The sequence below is a fragment of the Oculina patagonica genome, chromosome 4 (genome assembly GCF_052425735.1).
Source record: "Oculina patagonica isolate OP01 chromosome 4, crgOcupat, whole genome shotgun sequence".
NCBI classification, from domain to species: domain Eukaryota; kingdom Metazoa; phylum Cnidaria; class Anthozoa; order Scleractinia; family Oculinidae; genus Oculina; species Oculina patagonica.
In genome coordinates this window covers 51,010,935-51,033,605 of record NC_135761.1, presented here as the reverse complement: position 1 = coordinate 51,033,605, position 22,671 = coordinate 51,010,935, and the positions used below count along the sequence as shown (strand labels likewise).

At 37.8% G+C, this 22,671-nt stretch overlaps 3 protein-coding genes across 6 annotated transcripts in view; 1 reads left to right on the top strand and 2 right to left on the bottom strand.

Annotated features, from left to right (window-relative positions):
* Positions 1 to 1,596: 1,596 nt before the first annotated feature.
* LOC144648565 (melatonin receptor type 1A-like) lies at positions 1,597 to 2,571 on the bottom strand. Its single transcript, XM_078508091.1, has one exon. The coding sequence runs from the start codon at positions 2,569 to 2,571 to the stop codon at positions 1,597 to 1,599; it is 975 nt and encodes a 324-aa protein (XP_078364217.1).
* Positions 2,572 to 7,776: 5,205 nt separating this feature from the next.
* LOC144648822 (melatonin receptor type 1A-like) lies at positions 7,777 to 10,572 on the bottom strand. Its single transcript, XM_078508274.1, has 2 exons — positions 10,487 to 10,572; positions 7,777 to 9,969 (listed from the first exon to the last, which is right to left on the bottom strand). The coding sequence occupies exon 2, from the start codon at positions 9,872 to 9,874 to the stop codon at positions 8,885 to 8,887; it is 990 nt and encodes a 329-aa protein (XP_078364400.1). The 5' UTR covers positions 9,875 to 9,969; positions 10,487 to 10,572; the 3' UTR covers positions 7,777 to 8,884.
* Positions 10,573 to 14,948: 4,376 nt separating this feature from the next.
* The window catches only part of LOC144650508 (neuronal pentraxin-1-like), a 50,355-nt gene continuing 42,632 nt past the window's right edge, over positions 14,949 to 22,671 (top strand). The window contains exons 1-4 of one of the 4 annotated variants that reach the window (XM_078510199.1): positions 14,949 to 15,011; positions 16,324 to 16,598; positions 18,323 to 18,375; positions 19,364 to 20,437. In XM_078510199.1, the coding sequence (XP_078366325.1) occupies positions 16,493 to 16,598; positions 18,323 to 18,375; positions 19,364 to 20,224 (1,020 nt within the window). In that variant the 5' untranslated portion in view covers positions 14,949 to 15,011; positions 16,324 to 16,492 and the 3' untranslated portion in view covers positions 20,225 to 20,437. Of the gene's footprint in view, positions 15,012 to 16,323; positions 16,599 to 18,322; positions 18,376 to 19,363; positions 20,438 to 22,671 lie in introns of those variants that run through there. The other 3 variants (XM_078510200.1, XM_078510202.1, XM_078510203.1) reach the window with 3 other exon arrangements.

Genomic DNA, 22,671 nt, shown 5'->3' with positions numbered 1-22,671 from the left:
ATAAGAGGAACGCTTCCATATACTTCGTCACTAAACAGTTTTTCAATGCCGTCAACTGTTTTGTTAATTTATATTTTTCCACCTCCAAAAAATAAATTGTCACAGCATGAAAACATAACTTTACCGTGGTGTAAAGCTCAAATAAAGCTGGTGTAAGTTTGGAATTTATTCCGCTTTATCCTGACTTTACATTTTTTAAAGCTGACCTCTAAGCCAGCTTTTCACTCATGTTTAAAGATTGCTTAAAGAGACTAAAAATTTTAAGCCAACTTTAATTTGGCTTAAAGTTCCTTAAATGCCGACTGGGAGTTTAACGGCCTTTAACAAATTTTAATTGACAGCTTAAAGTTGAATAACAAACTTTAAGGAGATTTAAGCCACCTTAAATTTTCCATAAATCTCCATTTTCATGCTGTGTGTAGCTATACGCAATGAAAAAAACAGGGGAGGTGGGTGGTTCGCGAAAGTTGGCTGTCGTGCCGGAGTACCGTTAAAATGACCACGTTTCAAGCGAAATGACGGGCTTGATACTCTTAGACCGCAAAGCATCAACACTGCAACAAGCATGAGAATAGTTAAGTATCTGTTACGTACGGATGACGGATAACAATGACTTTATGACCATTTATGAGCATCGTGACAATTTTTTGAACAATAATAAAAGCTAACAGAGCTATCCCGCAGTACCAGTTTGTAATTACTTTCTTAGTAACGTACAGAGCACGCGAACCCTCGTAACCATACGTGTACGTACTAGTGAAAATGGTTTCATCTACACAACGACTTTTATTGTAAATCCGCCAATCTGATCAGTTCTCAGGAGGCAGCGTGGTTGAGTGGCTTAGGGCGGTAGTAACAGAATTGGGGAGGTTTGGGGTTCAGACCCTCCACCCTACTGACTGGATTTATTTTCGGTCGTCCCGAGTTCGAACTCTCAGTTCCGCTTTGTGTAAAGTCAATTGGTATGTCTCCTGCCATTTGCGATTTTTAGACATGTTATGTTCATTAAAAATATTTGTTTTTCATGTTTTGGTGGCAAGTACACGCATGACCACTATAAAAAACATTTACATTTTTACATTATTTACATTGTTGACTACTTGCCGATAAACCACGATCACGCACGCGTTGTCCTTAGCTTGCAAATTTAAATTCTATAATTATATGTTCAGTGTCTACTGAATTTAAACCGCTGACCCGAGTTTCTGTTTGACCGGTAGTCTATCCGCAATTTGTTTTCCGTAAAAGGAGTATTTTTTTTCTCCCTCCCCCCGGATAGCATGTTAGTAAATCCCAGGATTACCTCCTCTTCCCCCACTTCCCCCTGGGACTAATTATTTCACCTGTGTGGAGGGAGGCGCTGTGAGGCCGCCTCACCACCTCACCTCCTACTAAGTCAACATATACATAGAAACATTTGGTACAATCAGAAATACTTCAGCTATTCCAGACTGTAAATGATCAGCTAAGCATCCTCGTCTCTCGATTCCCAGTGCAAATAAAGTTTCTTGCTTGTTTCTGCCCTTCATCATGTTATTATGACAAATGTATGTACTGTGATAGACAACAGAGACTTAGTGACCATTGCAGCATTGTTCATGAGGACTGTTCAGTTAAACAATCTTCTAGTTCCAATCTAGATACCTTCACATGACTTGTCGGACGACTTGATGAATCACAATGAACTTGATTTACACTCGACCACTTCAGAAGCTGTGTTAACTTTTTTCTAAAGGATGAATTCATAACACCGTAGATCCAAGGGTTCAATGCACTATTGACCTGTAAGAAAAATGGAACAGCAATACCAACCAGCCGTGGATAGGTCTCCCTTATGGCAACACGAAAGAGGAAGATAGCAGTAAATGTGGGCAGCCACAACACCACAAATGACAATACAAGGACAAAGAATGTCTTCGTCACATTGATTTCCTGCACACTTAGGACATGGTGTGTTGCAAACTGATTGTTGTGTTGACGTATACACCTTGATACATGGTAGTAACTTACTGCGATGATCAGAAAACTCGTTGTTATGAAGACAACGACAACCAATAACGTAAACGTCATCTCTGCTGTTTTCAGGAAGAAATGCCAATTGCAACAAGCCGTTAATGGATTAAATGCCATTTCCGCCCATCCGCCGATTACAGGAATCCAAGTAAAAATTGCGACAAAGGTCCATAAACTCATGAGGTAAAATACTAAACGACGGGTACTGAATACTATTTTGAAACGGCTTGGCTTTAAAGTGCAGTAATAGCGATTGATGGCTATCAGAGCCATTGTGGAAGTTGAAGCCATCGTCAGGAAATGCATAAAGAATCCGCCTATGTTACACACGACGGAATTGTACGGCATTCGCTGTGTAATTAGAGATGCCAGAAATAATGGACCAGGAATGCAAGCATTCAAAAAGTCTGTTACAGCCAAGGAAAAGATATAAATGCTAGTCGCTGTCCCCAAACGAGGCTTCTTAAACACGAGCAGGATAATTAGAAAGTTCCCAATTAAAGAAAAAACAAGGATTACTCCAGATAATACTGACTCGACTACGGCAAGGGGCTCCATTCCTTTGGTTAAAACCAAGCTGATGGATCTTCCGCGTTTTGTGCGTCGATTCAGTGTCTTTTTTTTGTTTGGGGTTGACCAGTAGAAAATTTTGAGTTCTCCCAGCTATCAAAATAAAAAGCACAGTGAGCGCTTCTCTTCCTTTTTCAGAATCACTCAATATCGAAAAAAAAATTAATCATAAAATAAATGGGAATTTGCAGTAGCACTTCCACGGAGTGGCTTTTCGTCCACTGTTCCCTAATTGGAATTTGGCAGTGTCGATATCTCGGTTGCTTGTTGCTTGTTTAGATTTTTATAAATTTCATTATGGTGTAAAAAGATTTGGACAGCTTATTTTCTCAATGCAAGCTGTTTGTTGGCATTGAAATTGTGTTGTAGTTGTTGCGGATACTTAAATTCACTCAGATTGCAACAGAAGTTACAGTCACCCGTAGAAATTCAATTTAACTGGAAGTTGCTGTACGCAAACATTCATGATTTAAAATTACATTGATTTAAATTGAAGATTGAAGGTCTTAGCTCCAAAATTGACAGCACTTACCTACTTTAAACAACTGACCTGGTGAGAAAATGTTACAGGATAAGAAAAATGGTGAAAGTAAAAATGTCGAACATGAATGCAACCCTCAAGTAAATAAGAGGAAACTTACTCTTCTTAACAAATGATAATTTCAAATTCGTAGCTTGACATATATTTACATTTATAAGTTTTAGACGACCGCTGAAATTATAAGGCACCAGTCTTGAAGGAAAGTGTCATTGGATAAACAAGTTTTATGCCATTCTCCCCTCCCTTGGCTAGGGATTCACAAACTACTGGGCTGCATACCCGCGCTCGTTTACTGGGCACTTGACTAAAGACAGACAAATTCAGATGGAGTAAAATGGCTAAGGGCAAAGACCCAAAGCCGATTTAATGATAAAACATTTTTGAATAAATTACAAAAACAATTGGTTCTAAAAATTGTGTTGAGCCCAGTAAAGGTGAGGGCACAAAAACGCCAAAAAAAAAATAAATAAATAAAAATACAACCGGAAACAAGGTGGACAGGACAAGGGGAGGAGGAGGGACTGTGAAAAACAAACGTGTGTCATCCAGCGAGAAGAGCACGAGTGAATGAACGACTGGCTGCTTTGTAGCCAGGCCACGAGTTAAAACTACAAGCGGGGGGCTCAATACATTGAAATACCATACCCCCTTGTCCAGGCCCCGCGCGTGTCCTATTCTGTTACATAACAATATCTGTTGCATAAGCAGCTTACACAAGTGTCTACAGTGCTGCACTAATAAAATATACTAAATTAACCGGGAAGAAAGACATAAAAATCCTATTCGCATTGCAAATAATTTATTTATGCCATTCTCCCCTCCCTTGGCTAGGGATTCACAAACTACTGGGCTGCATACCCGCGCTCGTTTACTGGGCACTTGACTAAAGATAGACAAATTCAGATGGAGTAAAATGGCTAAGGGCAAAGACCCAAAGCCGATTTAATGATAAAACATTCTTGAATAAATTACAAAAACAATTGGTTCTAAAAATTGTGTTGAGCCCAGTAAAGGTGAGGGCACTGTGAAAAACAAACGTGTGTCATCCAGCGAGAAGAGCACGAGTGAATGAACGACTGGCTGCTTTGTAGCCAGGCCACGAGTTAAAACTACAAGCGGGGGGCCCAATACATTGAAATACCATACCCCCTTGTCCAGGCCCCGCGCGTGTCTTATTCTGTTACATAACAATATCTGTTGCATAAGCAGCTTACACAAGTGTCTACAGTGCTGCACTAATAAAATATACTAAATTAACCGGGAAGAAAGACATAAAAATCCTATTCGCATTGCAAATAATTTATTTATTTGAAACACCTCAAATTTGCATTTTCGTTATTACAACCGGTCTTCAGTTAACAAAGCAAACCTTAAAATCTCAGCATTGATTATACTAAGAGACGTTTTCGACTTGCAGGATGTATCTATGAAACAAACAAGGAATCCCTAAATTCATTTCCGACGTGCGCACTTCCATATTTAGAGGGCAGAGGCTACAAGAGAAATGCTTCAATGAGTTTATTTCTATCATCTGCAAATAATTTAGCCTTAGCGGAATCGACTGTCACAATTTTAACAAAGTAAACATCACTCTATACATCCAAAACAATTATAAATTTTTAAATTAAAAAAGCTATCACGACGTTTTCCTCTAATACTTTGTTTAACAAGAAAAAACACACTGCTCATATGCTTGTAAAGACTTTTTATATTTCTCAACAGGTTATCTTTAACTTAGCCGCTACGTTATAATTCCTTATGTCAGATAACGCATCGGGCTTCTTCTCCGAGTACTGAAAGCGATGCATAATTTCACAAAACACATATCCGCACCTAAGCTATGTCAATCAATGAGTAACAACTTTTCATACGTCGTAGCATCAGTTCGCAACTCTTGACACCGGGCAGAAGTCTTAGTCGTGTTGTTGTTGTTAATGACAACCAAAGTTTTGTCAGAAACAAAACTCTTATCACAAACATTGCTTTAAGGTTATACATTCAACTATGGTGGAAATATATAAATATATTACTATTTCGGAATTAAAAATGACTCTGAGTTCTCCTTTTGCCGTGAGGCGCCAGAAAAACTACTTCATTTTTTCTGGAAATGCCCTAATACGGAATCCTTCCGATATGACATCACGGCTGACGTAGTGCAAAATCATTCCAAACAATAATTCATTGGAGTGTACTGTCGCTATGGGTTTGACATGCACCAGATTCATCCAATATCACATTCAAATTAATTTCTTTTGCCTTCTTGCCAGACATTTTATTTAGCTTTGCCATACAAAAGAAACTATCCCCCACATAGACGGTTTTCGGCAATATCTTAAACGTACATACGAAACAGAACAGATATTAAAAACCACTACTCCGAAGAAATGGGAACTTTTGAACAATTTAATTTAAGAAGGTCAAATACCCAAAGAAAACTCTTGTATTCCCTGAAATTTTATTTTTTACTCCCACTTGCCTTAGAAATGTCACCAACAGTCCTGTATTTTCTACCACAATATAGATTTCTTCCTTTTTCCAGCTATATCGACTTTGTGCTTATTATTTTTTATTGCTAAGCAGTGTATAGTTTTTTAAACATCGTTTCCTTTTATTTCATTTATTTATTTACTCTTGTAAACTTTTCTGTTCCTTTGTTCCTATTGTATTTTTGTGAGCATTAATAAAAAAATAAAATTAAAAAAATTAAAAATGAAATACTTTTCAGCCAATAAAATCCTACATGTGACGTCATAACGACGTCATATTACGTTTCAATGACACCAAAACATCTATAGTTACCACAGTTACTGACTTCATAATCCTGTGTTAATTTGGTGACCGTAGGATAAACGATTTTAAGCTGCATAAGAAGGCTTCCGAGGCCCCAGATTCAGAACGAGAATAATCAATCCAGCCTTTTTTCTGCCGTGGCATCCCAAGTTTATGAACAGTCAGACACTTATCTTCCACAGTCGTTCATCTTCTATGGTTGCATGGTCTCCATTGTCAACAACAACTTTATTCGTTAAACTGTGTTCAACTTTTCATTACTTTCTCCTCTTTCACATTTCCTAGATTTAAAACTTAGCTTCTTGAGAGCACTCTTACGTCCGTATATCTTTGATTGTCATTTAACAATTAAAAAATCGACTCTTCGTGTCAGTTGCGAGCGAATGACGTTATCTTGAATGAAGTACAAAGGTGCACACAGAACCCAATGAAATGTGTAGCAGTTGCCAATTTTCCGCGCGCTGTGTGACCTATTTATTGTATTTTTTTATTATATACTGTTACGTTTTCAACATCTAGTAGATTTATACTAAAACAAAAAATATTGTGAGCTATCGTTTTTGATGAGTGATAGTTGTATCTCGAGCTCATAATCTAATTGTTAAATAATAACACGACTGGAAGTTTGGGAAAATTAGAAATGCAGTGGGAACACGAGCCGTCAGGCGAGTGTTTCCACAGCGTTTTCGAGTTCTCCCAAACTTTCACGAGTTTTTCCACAGCCGCTGTCACCACCACCACCACATTTTTATTGTTTGCCTCCTCCTCCTCCTCCTCCTCCTCCTCCTCCTCCTCCTCCACAATTCCACAATTCCACCTCACATCGACCTCACATCAGCCCCACATAGGCCTCACATCGGCCTCACATCGGCCTCACATCGGCCCAACATCGGTCCCACATAGGGCCCCCATCGGCCCACCGCTTCCTCTTTCTGCTCCTCCACAACTTTATTGTATTCCTCCTCCACCACCACATGGTGCTGGAGGAGGATGAGAAAGAATTTTACAAACATTTTTGTTTAAGACTAAGTTTTTAAGCGCTTTTATCACTGAGTTCACTCAAGCACATTGAGTATAAAACCATTGTTCGAAAACAATGATTTCTGCCGTAGATAATTTATGCAATCAGACGTTTGCATAATTAAAACTGAATGGTCGGTCATATTGAATAAAAAAACGATTGCCCAATAATTTAAACCACAACTGCTATCCAAAACTTAAAGCCAAACCTATCAAACCGGTTATACCAGCCAAGTTAAAAATACAACATGACAAACCCGTCCAACAGGTTGTAACATAATTATATTCCGTAGCATTTTATTCATGAGACTATGATGTCACACCCGTTAACGTATTCCCCCCCCCCCCTTGTTAATGAGATTCCGCCCCAAAAAACAAGATTTACCGGTGCGCCCCATACTACTCACGAATAATTAATGTACAACTGGCCAATAACACCGCGCGTAAATGATACGTACTGTCCAATAACCTAGGTATGACGCGTTAACTGTCCAATAAACGCTAAAATGTAGCTTTGTGATGACCAATCGCATTTAAGAAGAGTTATTTCACTAGTTGACTAATGGTAAGCATCGTTTGTTTGGGAAAGTAGACGCTGCCAAGCGATTAGCGATTGCCTCCGTATCTAACCAGTTTCAGATTAGATTTATTGTTTCACTGTAAGATGTAGACGACAAGAAAGACAGCAAAAATGGCCTCGTATATTTAGGTCTGGTACCAAAGGGCAGTTATAAGCTACATGCAGAATGAGTGCGGTTCAATGCCTTTCATGAAACAATGCAATCTTAATGAAATATTCTATTGTTGTCCTAAAACATAAAACTACTAGGCGGCTTACTGACAGCCCTTGATGTACTTCTGGTATCAGTAGAATTTTACAACTTATGTACAGTGATGCTTATAAATAAAACACACTTTTGACAGGTTATCAGAAATGTACATATTTATAACAAATCCTGCGAAATCTTCCAGTTTATCGCGTGCACAGACGGTATTCCTCAAGATTAAGCAGGACGTTACCGATTGTTTTAGGCTACGAAAAATATTTTACAGCTTAAAATTATGTAGTTACGTAGCACTTTTCATGACTTCGGACGAGTTTTGGCAACCTAAGTATATTGCAGAGTATCTTTTACCTATGAACTGAGGATAACGATGACCTTCTGACAATATTTGAATATTAATAAAAGCTAACGGAGGCTAGAGCACTAAACTAATTTATAATCACTTTATTTGTAAAGCACAGAGCGCACGAACCCTCGTAACCCTACATGTAGGTACCACTGAAAATGGTTTAATTTTCTCATCGTGTTCTATTGTAAATCTGCGAATCTAATTGGTTCTCTGATTGATTGTCGTCCGCTAATCTGATTGGTTCTCAGGAGGCAGCATGGTTGAGTGGCTTAGGGCGCTGGTATTGTAATCTAGGGAGGGTTTCGGGTCAAGCCCTCCACCATACTAGCTAGATTTGTTCTCGGTTGTCCTGAGTTTAAATTCCCAGTCCCGCTTTGTGTATAGCCAACTGGTCTGCCTCCTGCCAGTACGGATTTTTAACCATGTTATTCTCATTGGAAAAGCTTAGTGCTTGCATGGCCACTTCAAACAACATTTACAGTTTCAACATTTTTCCATTGTTGGCTATTCGCTGATAAACTACGATCACGCCCGCCGGCATAAAATTCACTGGAACTAATTATTTCAACGGGGTGGAGAGAGAGGAACTGTAAGGCCATCTCGCCTTCTATTTGGTTAACATATACATAGAAACATTTGGTACAATCTGAAATAATTTAAAAGCCATGAAAGACTACAAATGATCAGCTTAGCACCCTAACCTGTTGATTTCCAGATTTTCATAGTGCTATTAACATTCATATTTTGTTTCTCGCCTCTATTCAAATGTATGTCCTGTGATAGACAACAGACTTTAAGTGACCTTTGCAGCATTGTTCATGAGGACTGCTCAGTTGAACAATCTTCTAGCTCCAATCTAGATACCTTCACATGGCCTGTCGGACGACTTGTTGGCTCACAATGAACTTTATTTGCAGTCGACCACTTCAGAAGCTGTGTTAACTTTTTCCTAAAGGAGGGATTCATGACACCGTAGATCAAAGGGTTCAATGCACTACTGACCTGTAAGAGAAAAGGGACAGCAATACCAACCAGGCGTGGATAAGTCTTCTTTATAGCAACACGATAAAGTAAGATAGTGGTAAATGAAGGCAGCCACAACATCACAAATGATAATACTAGGACAAAGAATGTCTTCGTCACATTGATTTCCTGCACTCTTAAGCCACGATGAGTTGCAAACTGATTGTTGTGTTGCCGAATACACCTTGATACATGGTAGTAACTGATTGTGATGATCAGAAAACTCGTTATTATGAAGACAACGACAACCAATACCGTAAACGTCAGCTCTGCTGTTTTCAGGAAGAAGCGCCAATTGCAATTGGCACTAAATGGGTTAAATGCCATTTCCGCCCATCCGCCGATTACAGGAATCCATGTAACAATAGCGACAAAGGTCCATAAACTTATAAGGTAAAATACTGAACGACGAGTGCTGAATACTATTTTGTAACGGCTTGGCTTTAACGTACAGTAATACCGATTGATGGCTATCAGAGCCATTGTGGGCGTTGAGGCCAGTGTCAGGAAATGCTGAAAGAATCCGCCTATGTTACATACGACGGAATTGTACGGCATTCTTTGTGTGATAAGAGATGCCAAAAAGAGTGGACCAGGAATGCAAGCATTCAAAAAATCCGTTACAGCCAAGGAAAAGATATAAATGCTAGTCGCTGTCCCCAAACGAGGCTTCCTAAACACGAGCAGGATTATTAGGAAGTTGCCAATGAAAGAACAAACGAGGATTACTCCACATAATACTGATTCGACAACGGCAAGGGGCTTCATTCTTTTCTTTTGCATAAAACCAAGCTAAGGTATCTTCAATGTTTTGTGCGTCGAGTTAGTGATTAGGCTGGTCATTTGGCGTGTTGAAAGAAAATTTCCAATTCTCACAGCTGTCAAAGTAAAAAGTACAGTGAGCACTTTACTTCCCTTTTTTCAAATCATAATTATAATATCGATATCTCTTGCTTTTTGTTTTTCATCACAAGTTTGTTCCCACAAAAAGACTACAATAAATAAGTATTTCGATATTTAAAATACAGCAGGGAAAGTTCCCGTTTAAAGTTTTCTTAATTTAAAATGGCGTAAAAAGATGTAGACAGCTTATTTACCCAAGATAAGCTGTTTGTTCGCGTTGAAATTGTGTAACTGTGTTGCGACTGTTGGGGATAATCAAACGCTGAGACTAACAGAAGTTACCGTTATCTTAGCAGTGACACCGTAGAAGCACAATTAAGTAATTATTTGAAATCGACATTGAGAAACCGGCGATTTAAAGCTACCATAATTTCATCAACGAAGCAAAACAATTCAAAGATACAAGATGTCAGCTCTAATACTGGTAGTTGCTGAAGTGAACATTCACGGTTAAATGTTGCAGGTGCTAGCTCCAAAATTGATAACACTTACCTTCCCTTAAACAACCTTGTGAAAAAATGTTACACCTTAAATAAAATGCTGAAAGTAAAAACGCCGAACATGAATGCAATCCTAACTTAACAAGAGGAAGCCCACATATTTAACAAATGATAAATGCAAATGCGTAGCTTGCATTTACAGTGCATGACAACCGATGGAAACGATAAGGAAAGTGACATTGGATAAACACGTTTTGTAAAAACACACCAGAATTTGCATTTTCTTTATTACAACCTGTCTTCAGTTTACAAAGCAAATCTTGAATCTAAGCATTGATTAAAAGATGTTATCGAGTTCCGTGATGTATCTATCAAGCAAAATAAAAATCCCTAAATTCCTTTCCATAGTGCACATTTTTATTACACTTTTAGAAAGCAGAGACGAAAAGACAAAACCTTTAATCAATTTCTTCACTAAACAATAGTCAAATGTCCGTCATCGTTTTGTTAATTTCGATATCCACCAACAATTCCCTTCGCAAAACCAATTAATTCTGGCACTCGAAGAAGGCGTCTAATCCAAAACTAATGTCGGCAATTCTTGAAAAGTTTATAGTAATGTGGCTATGCAATATCTTATTGTAACTGGCTATCCGAGAAAGTTATTTCAATGTATTAAACTTCTAGATTATCCACTACCCACTCGCAGGTGTGAGGAAATCCGTAAACTTTAATATATGAATTCATTTGATTACCCGAAACGGTCAAAAAATTTGTTTTACAACAGACAAGCAGATTTCGTAGTTTAATGATTATTAGAAGAAAGGCTTATGTTAGTGAGAACCTTCCAAGACGGACACAGCGGATAACGTTCGCGTTTTTTGCGAGAGTTTTGTGCGATAAAACGAAATGTTCTCCTTCAGTGAGTGTCCGTTGCCAACAGGAAGCGTTCGTTAGCAAAGTTCGACTTTGGCTTAAGATATTTAAGCAAAATGCAATAAAACAAAAGAGAACAACAATTATGGTTCAGTTCGATTAATTAAGTCATAGCGGAATCGACTACCACAATTCATGTATTGAAGGCTTTACAAAGTAAACAGCTATCCAACATTCAGTCATGGCTATAATTTTATATCCGAAGCAATTTACATGTTAAATGTTTAAAATAACACCTGAAAATCTTGCTAAATTCTCAAAAACCTTTTACATACTATCAAGACGAATTCGTCTAACACTCCCGTTCAACAAATAAAGCACACTGTTCATATGCTTGCAAAGACAATTTTTACATTTTTCAACCAGTTTCTTTTAATTTAATCCCTACCTTATTATTCTTCCTTATGTCAATAACGCTTCGGGCTTCTTCCCCGAAACTGAAAACGTTGCAGAATTTCAAATACTTATATACGCATCTCAGCTAGGTCATTCAATGAGTAACAACTTTTAATTCATCGTAGCATCAGTTTGAAATTCTTGACACCGAGCGGAAGTCTTAGTCGCAGAGCAAATGATGTATTGATATCACTTTTTTGTCTTTCGCATTTAGCCAGGGTTGCGCCAAACGTGCGGAAGTGCTGAATCTCTTCAAAAGGGACCTATAATTCAATTTTGGACACATTTTGCCTGCTTTAACGTGTCAATGAAAAAATAATAACAACATATTACTGAGTTTATCAAAAAGGCTTTCCCCGGCCTGCTTGACTTTGAACTGGCTCTTATAACTTTTTAAATATTTAACCAAACGCTGCCAAACTTTCTGAGTTTTCCTAAAATTTATCTGACAATAATTTGGTAGGGTTAGATTATGTATCGGGAACTTAACATCACCATGGCAACGACATTTTGACAGGCATGTTTTCCCAAATTTGTAATTTTGCGTGTTTATGTTAATAAAAATCAACTTAAATAGAGCTATTTTTACATTTTTACTGGTTTAAAGCACATTTTTATTCATTTAAAATAATTTGCAGTAATTTTTGGTTGTTTTCTGGTATTTTTGGAAAAATTTTGAAATCCAAGATGGCGGATCCAAAATGATGGCTGTTTTTACATAATGATGTAATTGTCACGTGATGTTACGTCACCATTCCACGTGACGTATACCAAAAGAAAGATATTCGGACATACAATACATTCCATAAGTTTCATTGTGATTGATTAAATATTCTTGAGGTTATCCCCCGGTCAGAGAAGGTAAAAAAAAAATCCCGGTCTGAATAGGGTTAAGTGATTGCTTTTTCAAAGATTTTTTACTGTGCGGTGATGTGCCTTTCTAAAATTTATCTGGCACTAATTTGGTAGGGTTGGATGATGTGTCAGGAACTTAACATCGCCATGGCAACGACATTTTGACAGGTATGTTTTCCCAAATTTGTAATTTTGCGTGTTTCTGTCATAGTTAATAGAGGTAAATGGTTAGGAAGCCTGGCAAAGTTCTTTGTTGTATGTTTTTGTTCGCTATTTTGGGGGTTGACCCTGCACAAAACCTGACAAAATACAATAGGTGGTTACGTGTGTACAGGTAGCTAACCAATAGAAACATTGGGATTACGTAATTCATGCATAGTGTATGAGCACAAAACAAAAGATGTGCAGGGTCGTGGACCTTCCAACATAAAACAAGGCCTCTTTGTTTGCTCCTTTGATGTTTGCCGGGCTTCCTAACCATTTCCCTCTATTAACTATGGTTTCTGTTAATAAAAATTAACTTTAATGGAATTATTTGTTTACATTTTCACGGTTTAAAGCACATTTTTAATGATTTTGAGTACTTTGCAGTAATTTTGGATGGTTTCCAGGCATTACCGGGAGGCGCGGTGGCCTAATGGTTAGGGCGCTCGCCTCCGAGTCGAACGACCCGGGTTTGAGGCCTGCCCGGGGCGCTGCGTTGTGTTCTTGGGCAAGACACTTTACTCTCACAGTGCCTCTCTCCACCCAGGTGTATAAATGGGTAACGGCGAATTTACTGCTGGGGGGGGGGGGGGGGGAACCCTGCGATGGACTAGCATTCCATTCAGGGGGAAGTAGCAACACTTATAGTCGCTTAATGCTATGGAAACCGGGGTAAGCTCCGGCCTGTATGGGCCATTAGGTTCGAAGCAGACTTTACCTTTTTACCTGGCATTTTGAAAAAATTTTGAAATCCAAGATGGCGGATCCAAGATGACGGCTGTTTTTACATCATGATGTTATTGTCACGTGATGTTTTGTCACCATTCCACGTGACGTATACCAAAAGAAAGATAATCGGACATACAATACATCCCATAAGTTTCATTGTGATTGATTAAGTATTCTGGAGGTTACCCCCCGGTCAGAGAAGGTAAAAAGAAATCCCGGTCTGAATAGAGTTAAGTGATTGCTTTTTCAAAGATTTTTTACTGTGCGGTGATGTGCCTTTCTAGCCAAAGAACGGAAAGAAGTGGCCAAACATTAACCGCTCGGTTTTAAACTGCTTGAAGTTCCTTGTTGTGATTACTCTGAGTTGCAGAAATATTCAAAATTGAATGAAAATTAGGTCATAGACTTCCCACAATCTATATAAAAGTATAACCCTAAGTGCTGTTTTAAATTGGTTCAAATACAAAAGAAACAGGGATATTTTTAAAATCACGCACACGCGCCGATATTTTTATCCAGTCATAAATATCTCGTAAAGTTGTCGATGTCAGTCGTACTTCGTGCATACGCTTAAAATAAAAGGTGTCCCCCGCGACCTTAAGAAAGCATTTCTCCTTGGTATGATAATTCTACAACAAGAAAAATGATTGATTAGCTGTGATGGCAGGACTAAGGACTTATAATGGCCTTATTAATGTGGTAGAACTGGAAACCTGGAAAAAGATAAAATGAAAGATAAAAACAATAATTAAATGCATATTATCCGCATTCGTAGTCAATGCATTTGCGATTTCGTCCACAGTCCGTTATTTGGATATGTTAAATATTAAACAACTTTTAAATATTTATATATGCTTTGCTGTGGATGTTTTTCTAGTTTGAACTTCGTTTTACCGACATTTCTGAGTGTTAAAGGAAACTGTCTATAGATTGAAGCATATCGATAACTTGAATATCAGTTTATTGCCGAGACAAATGAATGGCAAAGTTACGTGTTTTGAGGCACGCGATAAACCGTTGATTGTGTGTTATAGCTTTACAGCTGTTACATTCCCACATAAAAAATTTCAATTAATCTAGCTTAGTAAATTTTAATTAACGGTTTTGAAAAATAATTAATAAATTTTCATTATATCTTTCCAAATTTATCATTCTTACACGCAGTCCAAATCAATAGGTCAAGTAAAACAAAAAGAAAATCAAATAAAGCAAGAGAAATGAATATCTAGCCACTCTTTCAGTTCTCATTTCTGGGACGTTAAAGGAATTCAAATTTAACAACTAGCTACAACTTTTGTGTGCAATATACTATCAGCTAAATTATTTATTATTCAACCAGCTAAGCAAACATCTTTTAGTAATGGGCGATGATTTCAAACAAACGCCACTTCATAATCACTTCGTACGAACTGTTAAACCAAGTTAAAGCGACTTTGAAGCTTACACCAAGGGCCCAGGTAAGCATAGTTTTTTTGTACTAGAAAAATTTATTTTTTTACTTCTTGTCTTTATGTTTTCCGTGTTTCATGGTAATGTCATGTATGTATGATACAAACGAGAGCCGATAATCACGTCGAAATTTCGTAAATAGCTTTTGTAACAAAGAAAGCATTCGTTCAAAATTTGGTTTAACACCTTATTACCAATTTTTTTTTACATAAAGGAATTTGAAATAACTAAATTTTTATTACTATTTTACTTATGGGAGATGGTTATTATACTTATCTCCACAATTCTGATTTTCCTACATCTCCTCTTTTCGCCCTATATTACAGTTTTAGTGTCGTGATCAAAATCTGCCTATCCATTTCGCATCTCTCTTCGTGTCAACATTTTTATGGTTAAAATAGAAGCTGGAGTTGGCCCCTGTTTGGAATTGATAGCCAACTGATCACTGTCTCGCCATTGCGAAACATTTTATGCTAAACTACAAGCTAATGCTTCTTTACTGCTATAACCGAATTATAAGTTTCGAATCAAGGAACAGGGGATTTACTCTTCGCACACTTCAAATTTACAGTGGAAAATGTCAACTGTCAATATCATTTCTTCGAAGCCGCTTCCCCAGCAAAGAGCGTTTCATGTTAGGTTTACTAAAAACCACGGAGAAACGCCAACAAAATCAATATCAAATCAAATCAACCCGATCAAGAAATTTTTCCCAATACTGGGTTTCGTTTAATTTTATAAACAATCTGTTGAAAGATCTGTCCCAATACAAAAACCATTTTCCATCTGCCTATCGTTGTGCCTTGCTAATCTATTACAAAATTAACGACAAAATTTTGGATAAATGTTCATAATTAACAATTGAGAAAAAACAGGAGCATTTTCACTCTCAAGGACGGACGCGTTACACGTCATCTGTAAAGGACACCCTTCGTGCGGAAACCGTGAAGAACCATCTCTGAGCCTGAAGGGCACTTCAAGAAAATATCGTCGAAGAAGTGGTTACGTTCCTTTTTGCAAATGAATTTGTAACGCAGCTACTCGAGGGATTACATATTCACTAGAAACCACGACCTCCTAACAAACCGCTATGCCTACAACTGTTTACCGCCTGGAATACCTTTAAAATCAATCCCTATAAATTTATAAAGGTTTGTCTAAGCTGTAAAGTTTTTAGTTTTTTGCTACACTGCATATATTTAAGAGGAATGTTGAAAATGTAATAAAATTCTTGTTTCGTTGTATTTTTAATGAGATTTCTCGGCTGATTAAACAAAATTTTCTTTAATGTCCACAATCTGAAATTTATTTTACTTGCAGGTGAAGAAAACTGAGTCATGTTTCTTGTGATCGCTTGTATTTGTTTTGCTTCAGTCTTTAGTGTGTCAGATCACACGACGACCCAGGTAACTCAACTAATTTTAAAAGCACATACACAGTAGTTCTCAGTAGCAGACGTCTTTTTCAGGGTGCCAAGTGTTGCGTTATTATGAAATGGAAAAACAGGTGTCTAGTGATTGTTTCTTTGGCTGCTCTGATATTGCTTGTTCTCGTTGGAATATTGCTGGAGCTTCCCTTGGCGAAAACCATAGCAGGTAGGCACGGCAACGCATTTTACAAACATATCATGTACATTAAAACCATTATACGATATTTCGGAAAAATTGTTTTCTAGACGATTTTATGATCTTGACAATAACATTTTAAGATCTTTATTTTAAGATTTTTACAAGAAGATTTTATGATCATCGCACTCGACGTATAGCACCATGTTGGGTTTTCTGTAGAAACTCCACGGGAGTTCTTTAAACAGTGAAGATTTGCATAATTTGTTTATAGTGTAGTCTAAGATTACAGCAGCTCTTGTACGTCAGTGAAACCCGAGGTATAACTTGATTTTCAGGAAATGAAATTAACAAAACAACGAGGATGAAACCCCCAATTGGAAAATACAAGAAAATTTGCACAATAAAGTCCATCCTTTTCCTTAACCGAAGAGCTAATTACTTATTGTACACTATCACAAAATCTCCCGTCTTCCCGTGAAATGGGCCATAATCATTCATTCATAAGCAAATACTGCAATAGTTTTCATTAGTAGAGACAATAGCTTTGATAAGGTGGCGTTATACCTCAATGAGATGTTGTCATACAGTTTAGCACTATTCTTTTATCATGTCTGGCATTTTAGGTTACAGTGAAATTTTTAAAGAATTTTTGGATGTTTTTTTAAAATATTTATGAAGGATATGGAGGAGGATAAATAGGACGGGAGACTGTTTAATTTGAATTAAACATTAAAAATTATTTTTTTTTGTTTATAGCTAATATATGGAACACAAAACAGATTTACCCCAACCCGAAGCATCGTGTTTTCGGTTCAGAATAAATTGTTTTCAAACTGAGCAGAAACAGAGTAAAGAACCATACCTTTTTTGCAGTAAAATATTTTGGTTTCAAATTTTTACTGGTCACTAACTGCACCTGTGGGGGAACATATAGGTTTATGATGCGTACTGATTGCGACGAAGAAAACCCGGCTGGAGATTACCGCAATTACAAGAAATTACTCAGTGCGCATAGAATCGAGCTACTAAGTAGCCACGCATTTCAATCAAAATAGGCGCAGGTTTTGGGTCTGGTAGAGAGAAAGAAACATTCTCGTCCCCATATATAGCCATTTCGTTTCTCTTAGCCGGCTGGGCCTTGGCACGAGAAAACGAAGGGCACTGGGGACACAGGATTTTTGTTTGGAACAAAGAGTTCCTAAACGGAGGTCGAAAACGTAACGACTCTCTCATAAATTCTTTTGAAACTTCATGTCTACATACATCAAGACCGAAAGTCCTACAATCAAGGACTGGAAATCCTGTGTCCCCAGAGCCCTTCGTTTTCTCGTGCCAAGGCCCTGCCGGCTAAGAGAAACGAAATGGCTATGGAGACGAGAATGAGAAAGAAATGGAACGCGTATTTTTGAAAATTTTGTACCAAAATAGTCTTTCACTGAATTTTTATAAGCTTTTATACTTGGATATGCGTTTTAAATTTTAGAACTTTTTAAATGAAATACAGTCTACACTATCTAAGCGGACACGACTATATGGCGAACATCGTTGGCTGGCCGGCTATGGCCGAATATCACTTGAACCAAAACACCTCTCTAAGGCGGACAGCTGGAGTTGGTCCCGAGGGTGTCCGCCTTGCGGAGAGTTGACTATATTCCTATTTTACTGGAGGACCACATGGGTTTTGGTGTATTTCCAATATTTAGTGTAACCCTTTAAAAATAAAAGTTTAAATGATTATCCAACCTGTACAGGAACGTTTGTAATCAGGCCACCAGATGAGGCAAAGAACCCAACTGATAAACCGGTACGTATCAATTCGCAGGATACAGTTCAATTTCCTTTGGGGGTTTATAGGGATTTCAAGAGGCAAGTTTGGTTTTTATGGGAAGCTTGGCTGAAAAACAGTTTAAGCTCTAAAGCTCTAAAGCATACTGTGTACTGTGTTACTGGAGATTTTAGTCGATATCTCCATAACTAGTTCAAATATACAGTCAAAACTCTCGTAACCGGACACCCTCGGGACGCAAAAAAAGTGTCCGTAGCTGGAGCTGGCCGCTTCTAGTAAGCGGCCACTAGAGGCCACTAGAGGTGTAGGGAAAAGATGGTCACTTACGGAAGCTTGCCTAGCTAACAATAACCGGACGGACGTGGATGACGACAAAACAAACACTGAAATATGGTACTGTAATTACTGTAAAATCATTGTGACGAATGGCGATGTGAAGTTGATTTATAAAAACAAGATACAGAGGTTGTTAATAGGATTTTCTTTGGGCTGTCCGCTTACCGGAGCTTAAAAACAAAGAAAAAGTCTAAGTCGTAATCCCTGAAAGTGTCCGCTGCCGCTTACGGAGAATGTCGGCTTACGAGAATGTAAAAATACAGAGTTTGTATGGGAGTTTAAACGGAGTTTCAAACAAGGCGGCCGTAAGTAGAGCTGTCCGCTTACGAGAGTGTCCGTTAAGAGAGCTTCGACTGTATAACTTGTCCGCCTCCAGTGGTTTTCTTAGTAATTCGTGACGTCGCTGCGTCATCGGAGATTCAGCCTTTAGCCGACACAGACGCACTGATGTCATAATTCCCCATCAAGCTTTGGTGTGAATGTGGGATTTGTTTCCTTATTTTTAAGAGGGATTAATTTTAGAGTTCGATAAAAAGGTAGCAAAATAAAAGGCTAGCTCGCGTTTGCCGTTTGCCGTATAACGTCAAGCTTAATCTCTCTAATAAAATATTAACGAATCAAAGTGTAAATTATCTTATCAGTCACCTTAAGAGAATTATTGCCTTTACAGAAAAACATTGTTGTACCAACTCAAGATATCTTCGCAAAGGCAGAAAAAAGACAAAAAACAAGAAAACAACAATTGAAAAAATACTGTCTGGAACATGTTAATCCACTACCCAGAACACAACAGCTTGGTCAACTCCTAGTCGACGATGACAACAAATACATTTACTGCGCCGTTCCCAAGGTGGGCAGCACTCCAATGAAAAGGACCCTGTTTAGTCTACGGAATGACAGAGATAAATTTGCAAAATGGTCAGTACACACTCCGAGTCTGTGGAAACACATGAGTGAGTACAACACATCGGAGAACTCAAAACGTCTTGCGACGCATTTCAAGTTCATGTTTGTCCGTGAGCCATTTCACCGTTTGTTATCCGGCTACAAAGATAAATTCTTCGGGAAAAATAGACTATACACCAACGGATATCGTGAAATAATCGTCAGGGCTTACAGACCTCAAGATGTGGAGACAGTTGGGACGGAGACTAATTATGTCACTTTCACTGAGTTTCTAAAGTTCATTGTAACTTCTTCTAATTATCTTGCTCGTGACGATCATTGGCGACAATGCGAACACCTCTGTTTTCCATGTACTTTTAATTTTGATTTTATCGGCCATTTTGAAACGTTAGCGGAGGACGCCGCGTACATGCTGAAAAAGGCGGGAATTGACGACCGCGTGGCTTTCCCGCCAGTTCGCTCGTCAAGCGCCGCCTCGGATTTTATGACGTATTATTCACAAGTTCCACACGAGATCATTTTTAAGGTGGGGGAAGTTTTTAGAAGTGATTTTGATATGTTCGGTTATCCTTTTCCAGGGCCATTAAAAAGTCTCCTTGGGAACTTCACGAATGGTGTTTTGTAAAAAAATATATACATATATATATTTTCCTGAATGACTGTACTCTGACACAACTCATAGAGCTTCTTATATTCAGTTTACTTCTAGAAATAACGTCAGAAGTGACAGGTGCGTGTGATGAATCAGCATTTATTTATGGTCAGTCAAAGTCGCGAAAATAAGGGAAATGTACAACAATAAATTTAAAGTGAGACCATTGAGCTGTCGTAAAACACATCAATCTAATCTTTTTTTTTTTTTTTTTTTTTTTTTTTTAATAGTTTATTGCAAACAAAAAAGAAAAAAAAAAACAGCTACATACATGTACAATGTGTCTGAGCTTTAAAAACAATACGGTACTTATTTACAGTGCTTGCTTATGTTAATTCTTTATCAGCTAAAATTCCTGTCCTTTCAAACATTACGTTATATACAGATGCAAAAGCTATACATTTAAGAAGAATAAGTATACAAAACAGAAAAAGCGAGGTAAACAAAAAAAAACTTCGTCACGAGTACAAAGACTAATTACGGACAAAAAGAAGCAGAAAGAAAATAATAAAATAAAATAAATAGATAAAATAAAGTGCCTTACAAAATTTCACCTAAAAAAAAAAGACTTAGAGTTGAATTTGAGACTTTGAGCTACTTTTTTCGATAGATATTTTATCTTCTAGAAGGGCTAGGAAGGTTTCGAAGTGGTAGTGTTGTTCATCTCTCGAGGCAGTGTAGATATAATATTTAGCAATGAGTACACAGAGGTTTAAGCCAAGTCGTAAAGGAAAGTTAGTTGTAAAACCATAGATAATGTTTTTCTCGTGTAGCTCAATGGAATCGTCATTTTTGACGTTCCACCACGTAGCAAACGTATTCCAGAAAGTCTGTACATTCAGACAAGAGACAAAAAGATGTCTCAGGGTTTGCGTTTGCGTGCATAGGTGGCATTTATCATGGTCCTTGATTTTATCTCTGTAAAGGGTTGAATTGGTTGGTAAAATATGGTGAATAATTTTGAATTGGAAGATAGCAAGTCGAGTGTCTTTTGTTACTTTAAAAGGAATATCGTAGATAGCGCGTATTGTGCTATCGTCCAGACTCAATTGCCTCAATCTTCTTTCTGCGGTCGGAGTTTCAAACTTTTTTTTTATGAGAATTTTGGTAGCCACTTTGCATGACAATTTACCGATATCTATTTTCTGGTTATGATCTGATTTGCGCTGCGCTTCGTCAGCAGAGCTTTTTAGTGAACGGATCCAGCTAGCGGGTATGGCATTACATAAGCCACAGTACTTGAGAAATGTTGTTTTGATTTGGAATTTAGTGTAGAAATCATTAAATGTTAAGAAGTTGTTTCCACAGAAAATATCTTTGATTCGGACGACCCCCGATTCGTGCCATTTTCTATAATACACGGAGAAGCCTTCAATTTTGATAAAAGAGTTGTTCCATATGATTTCATTAAGTATTTGTTCTTTTGTTTCTGGAGAGTGTTGGTTAATAGTCTGCCAGATGTAAAGGACGTCTTTATAAAAGTCAATTGGAATATCTATTTTAAGCGATTTTAGGTCATAGTTGCATTCAAATAGAAAAGGTCCTCCTAAGTGCTTTATAAACGATAACGGTATGTGACTCCAGCATGCGTTATTTTTACTTTCATGTAATCTTCGTATCCAGGAGACTTTCAATGCTTTGTTTATGGTGTCAAAGTCCGGTAAATCTAAACCACCTTTTGTCTTTGGTCCTATCATTGTCGTGTGCTTGATTTTAGCAGGTTTACTGTTCCAAACAAAATCGGAAATGGTTTGCTTTACTAAGGCTGGGAAGTTTGGCGGAAAAGACAGCATTGATGTGTTATAGATGAGTTTGGATAGTCCGAGGGTTTTGAGTATAGTTATTCGGCCATACAAAGTGAGGTTTCTTGGAAGCCATATGTTGAGTATGCTTTTCATTGAACCTAATTTTTGTTCAAAGTTTTTCTTGTAAGAGACTTCCTCGTTGTAGGTAAAGTCAATTCCAAGGGAATTTATCGGTTTTGAAGGCCAAGCAATATCTTAGGGAGCTTCAGAGTTATGTCTGAGAGCACCTAGCCACATTCCTTCGGTTTTAGTTTTGTTTACTTCTAGTCCTGAAGAACGCTGAAAGGCGTTCAGTATCTCAAACAGCTTTTCAGCTGAGGTTATGTCAGAAACAAAGGCAGTCGTGTCATCAGCATATTGCGAAATTTTAAATTCCTTGTCATAAATTTTTATGCCTTTGATGTATTGATTGTTTCCGATAGCATTGGCTAAGATTTCAGCGCAGAGGACAAAGAGGATACCAGATAGCGGGCACCCCTGTCTTACGCCTCTTTGAAGATGGAAAAATTCCAACGCGTAGCCGTTATTGATGACACAACTGGAGATATCGGTGTAGAAGGTTTTAACCCACTTTTGAATGTTAGGTCCAAAGTTGAACGACCGCAAGGTTTTGTT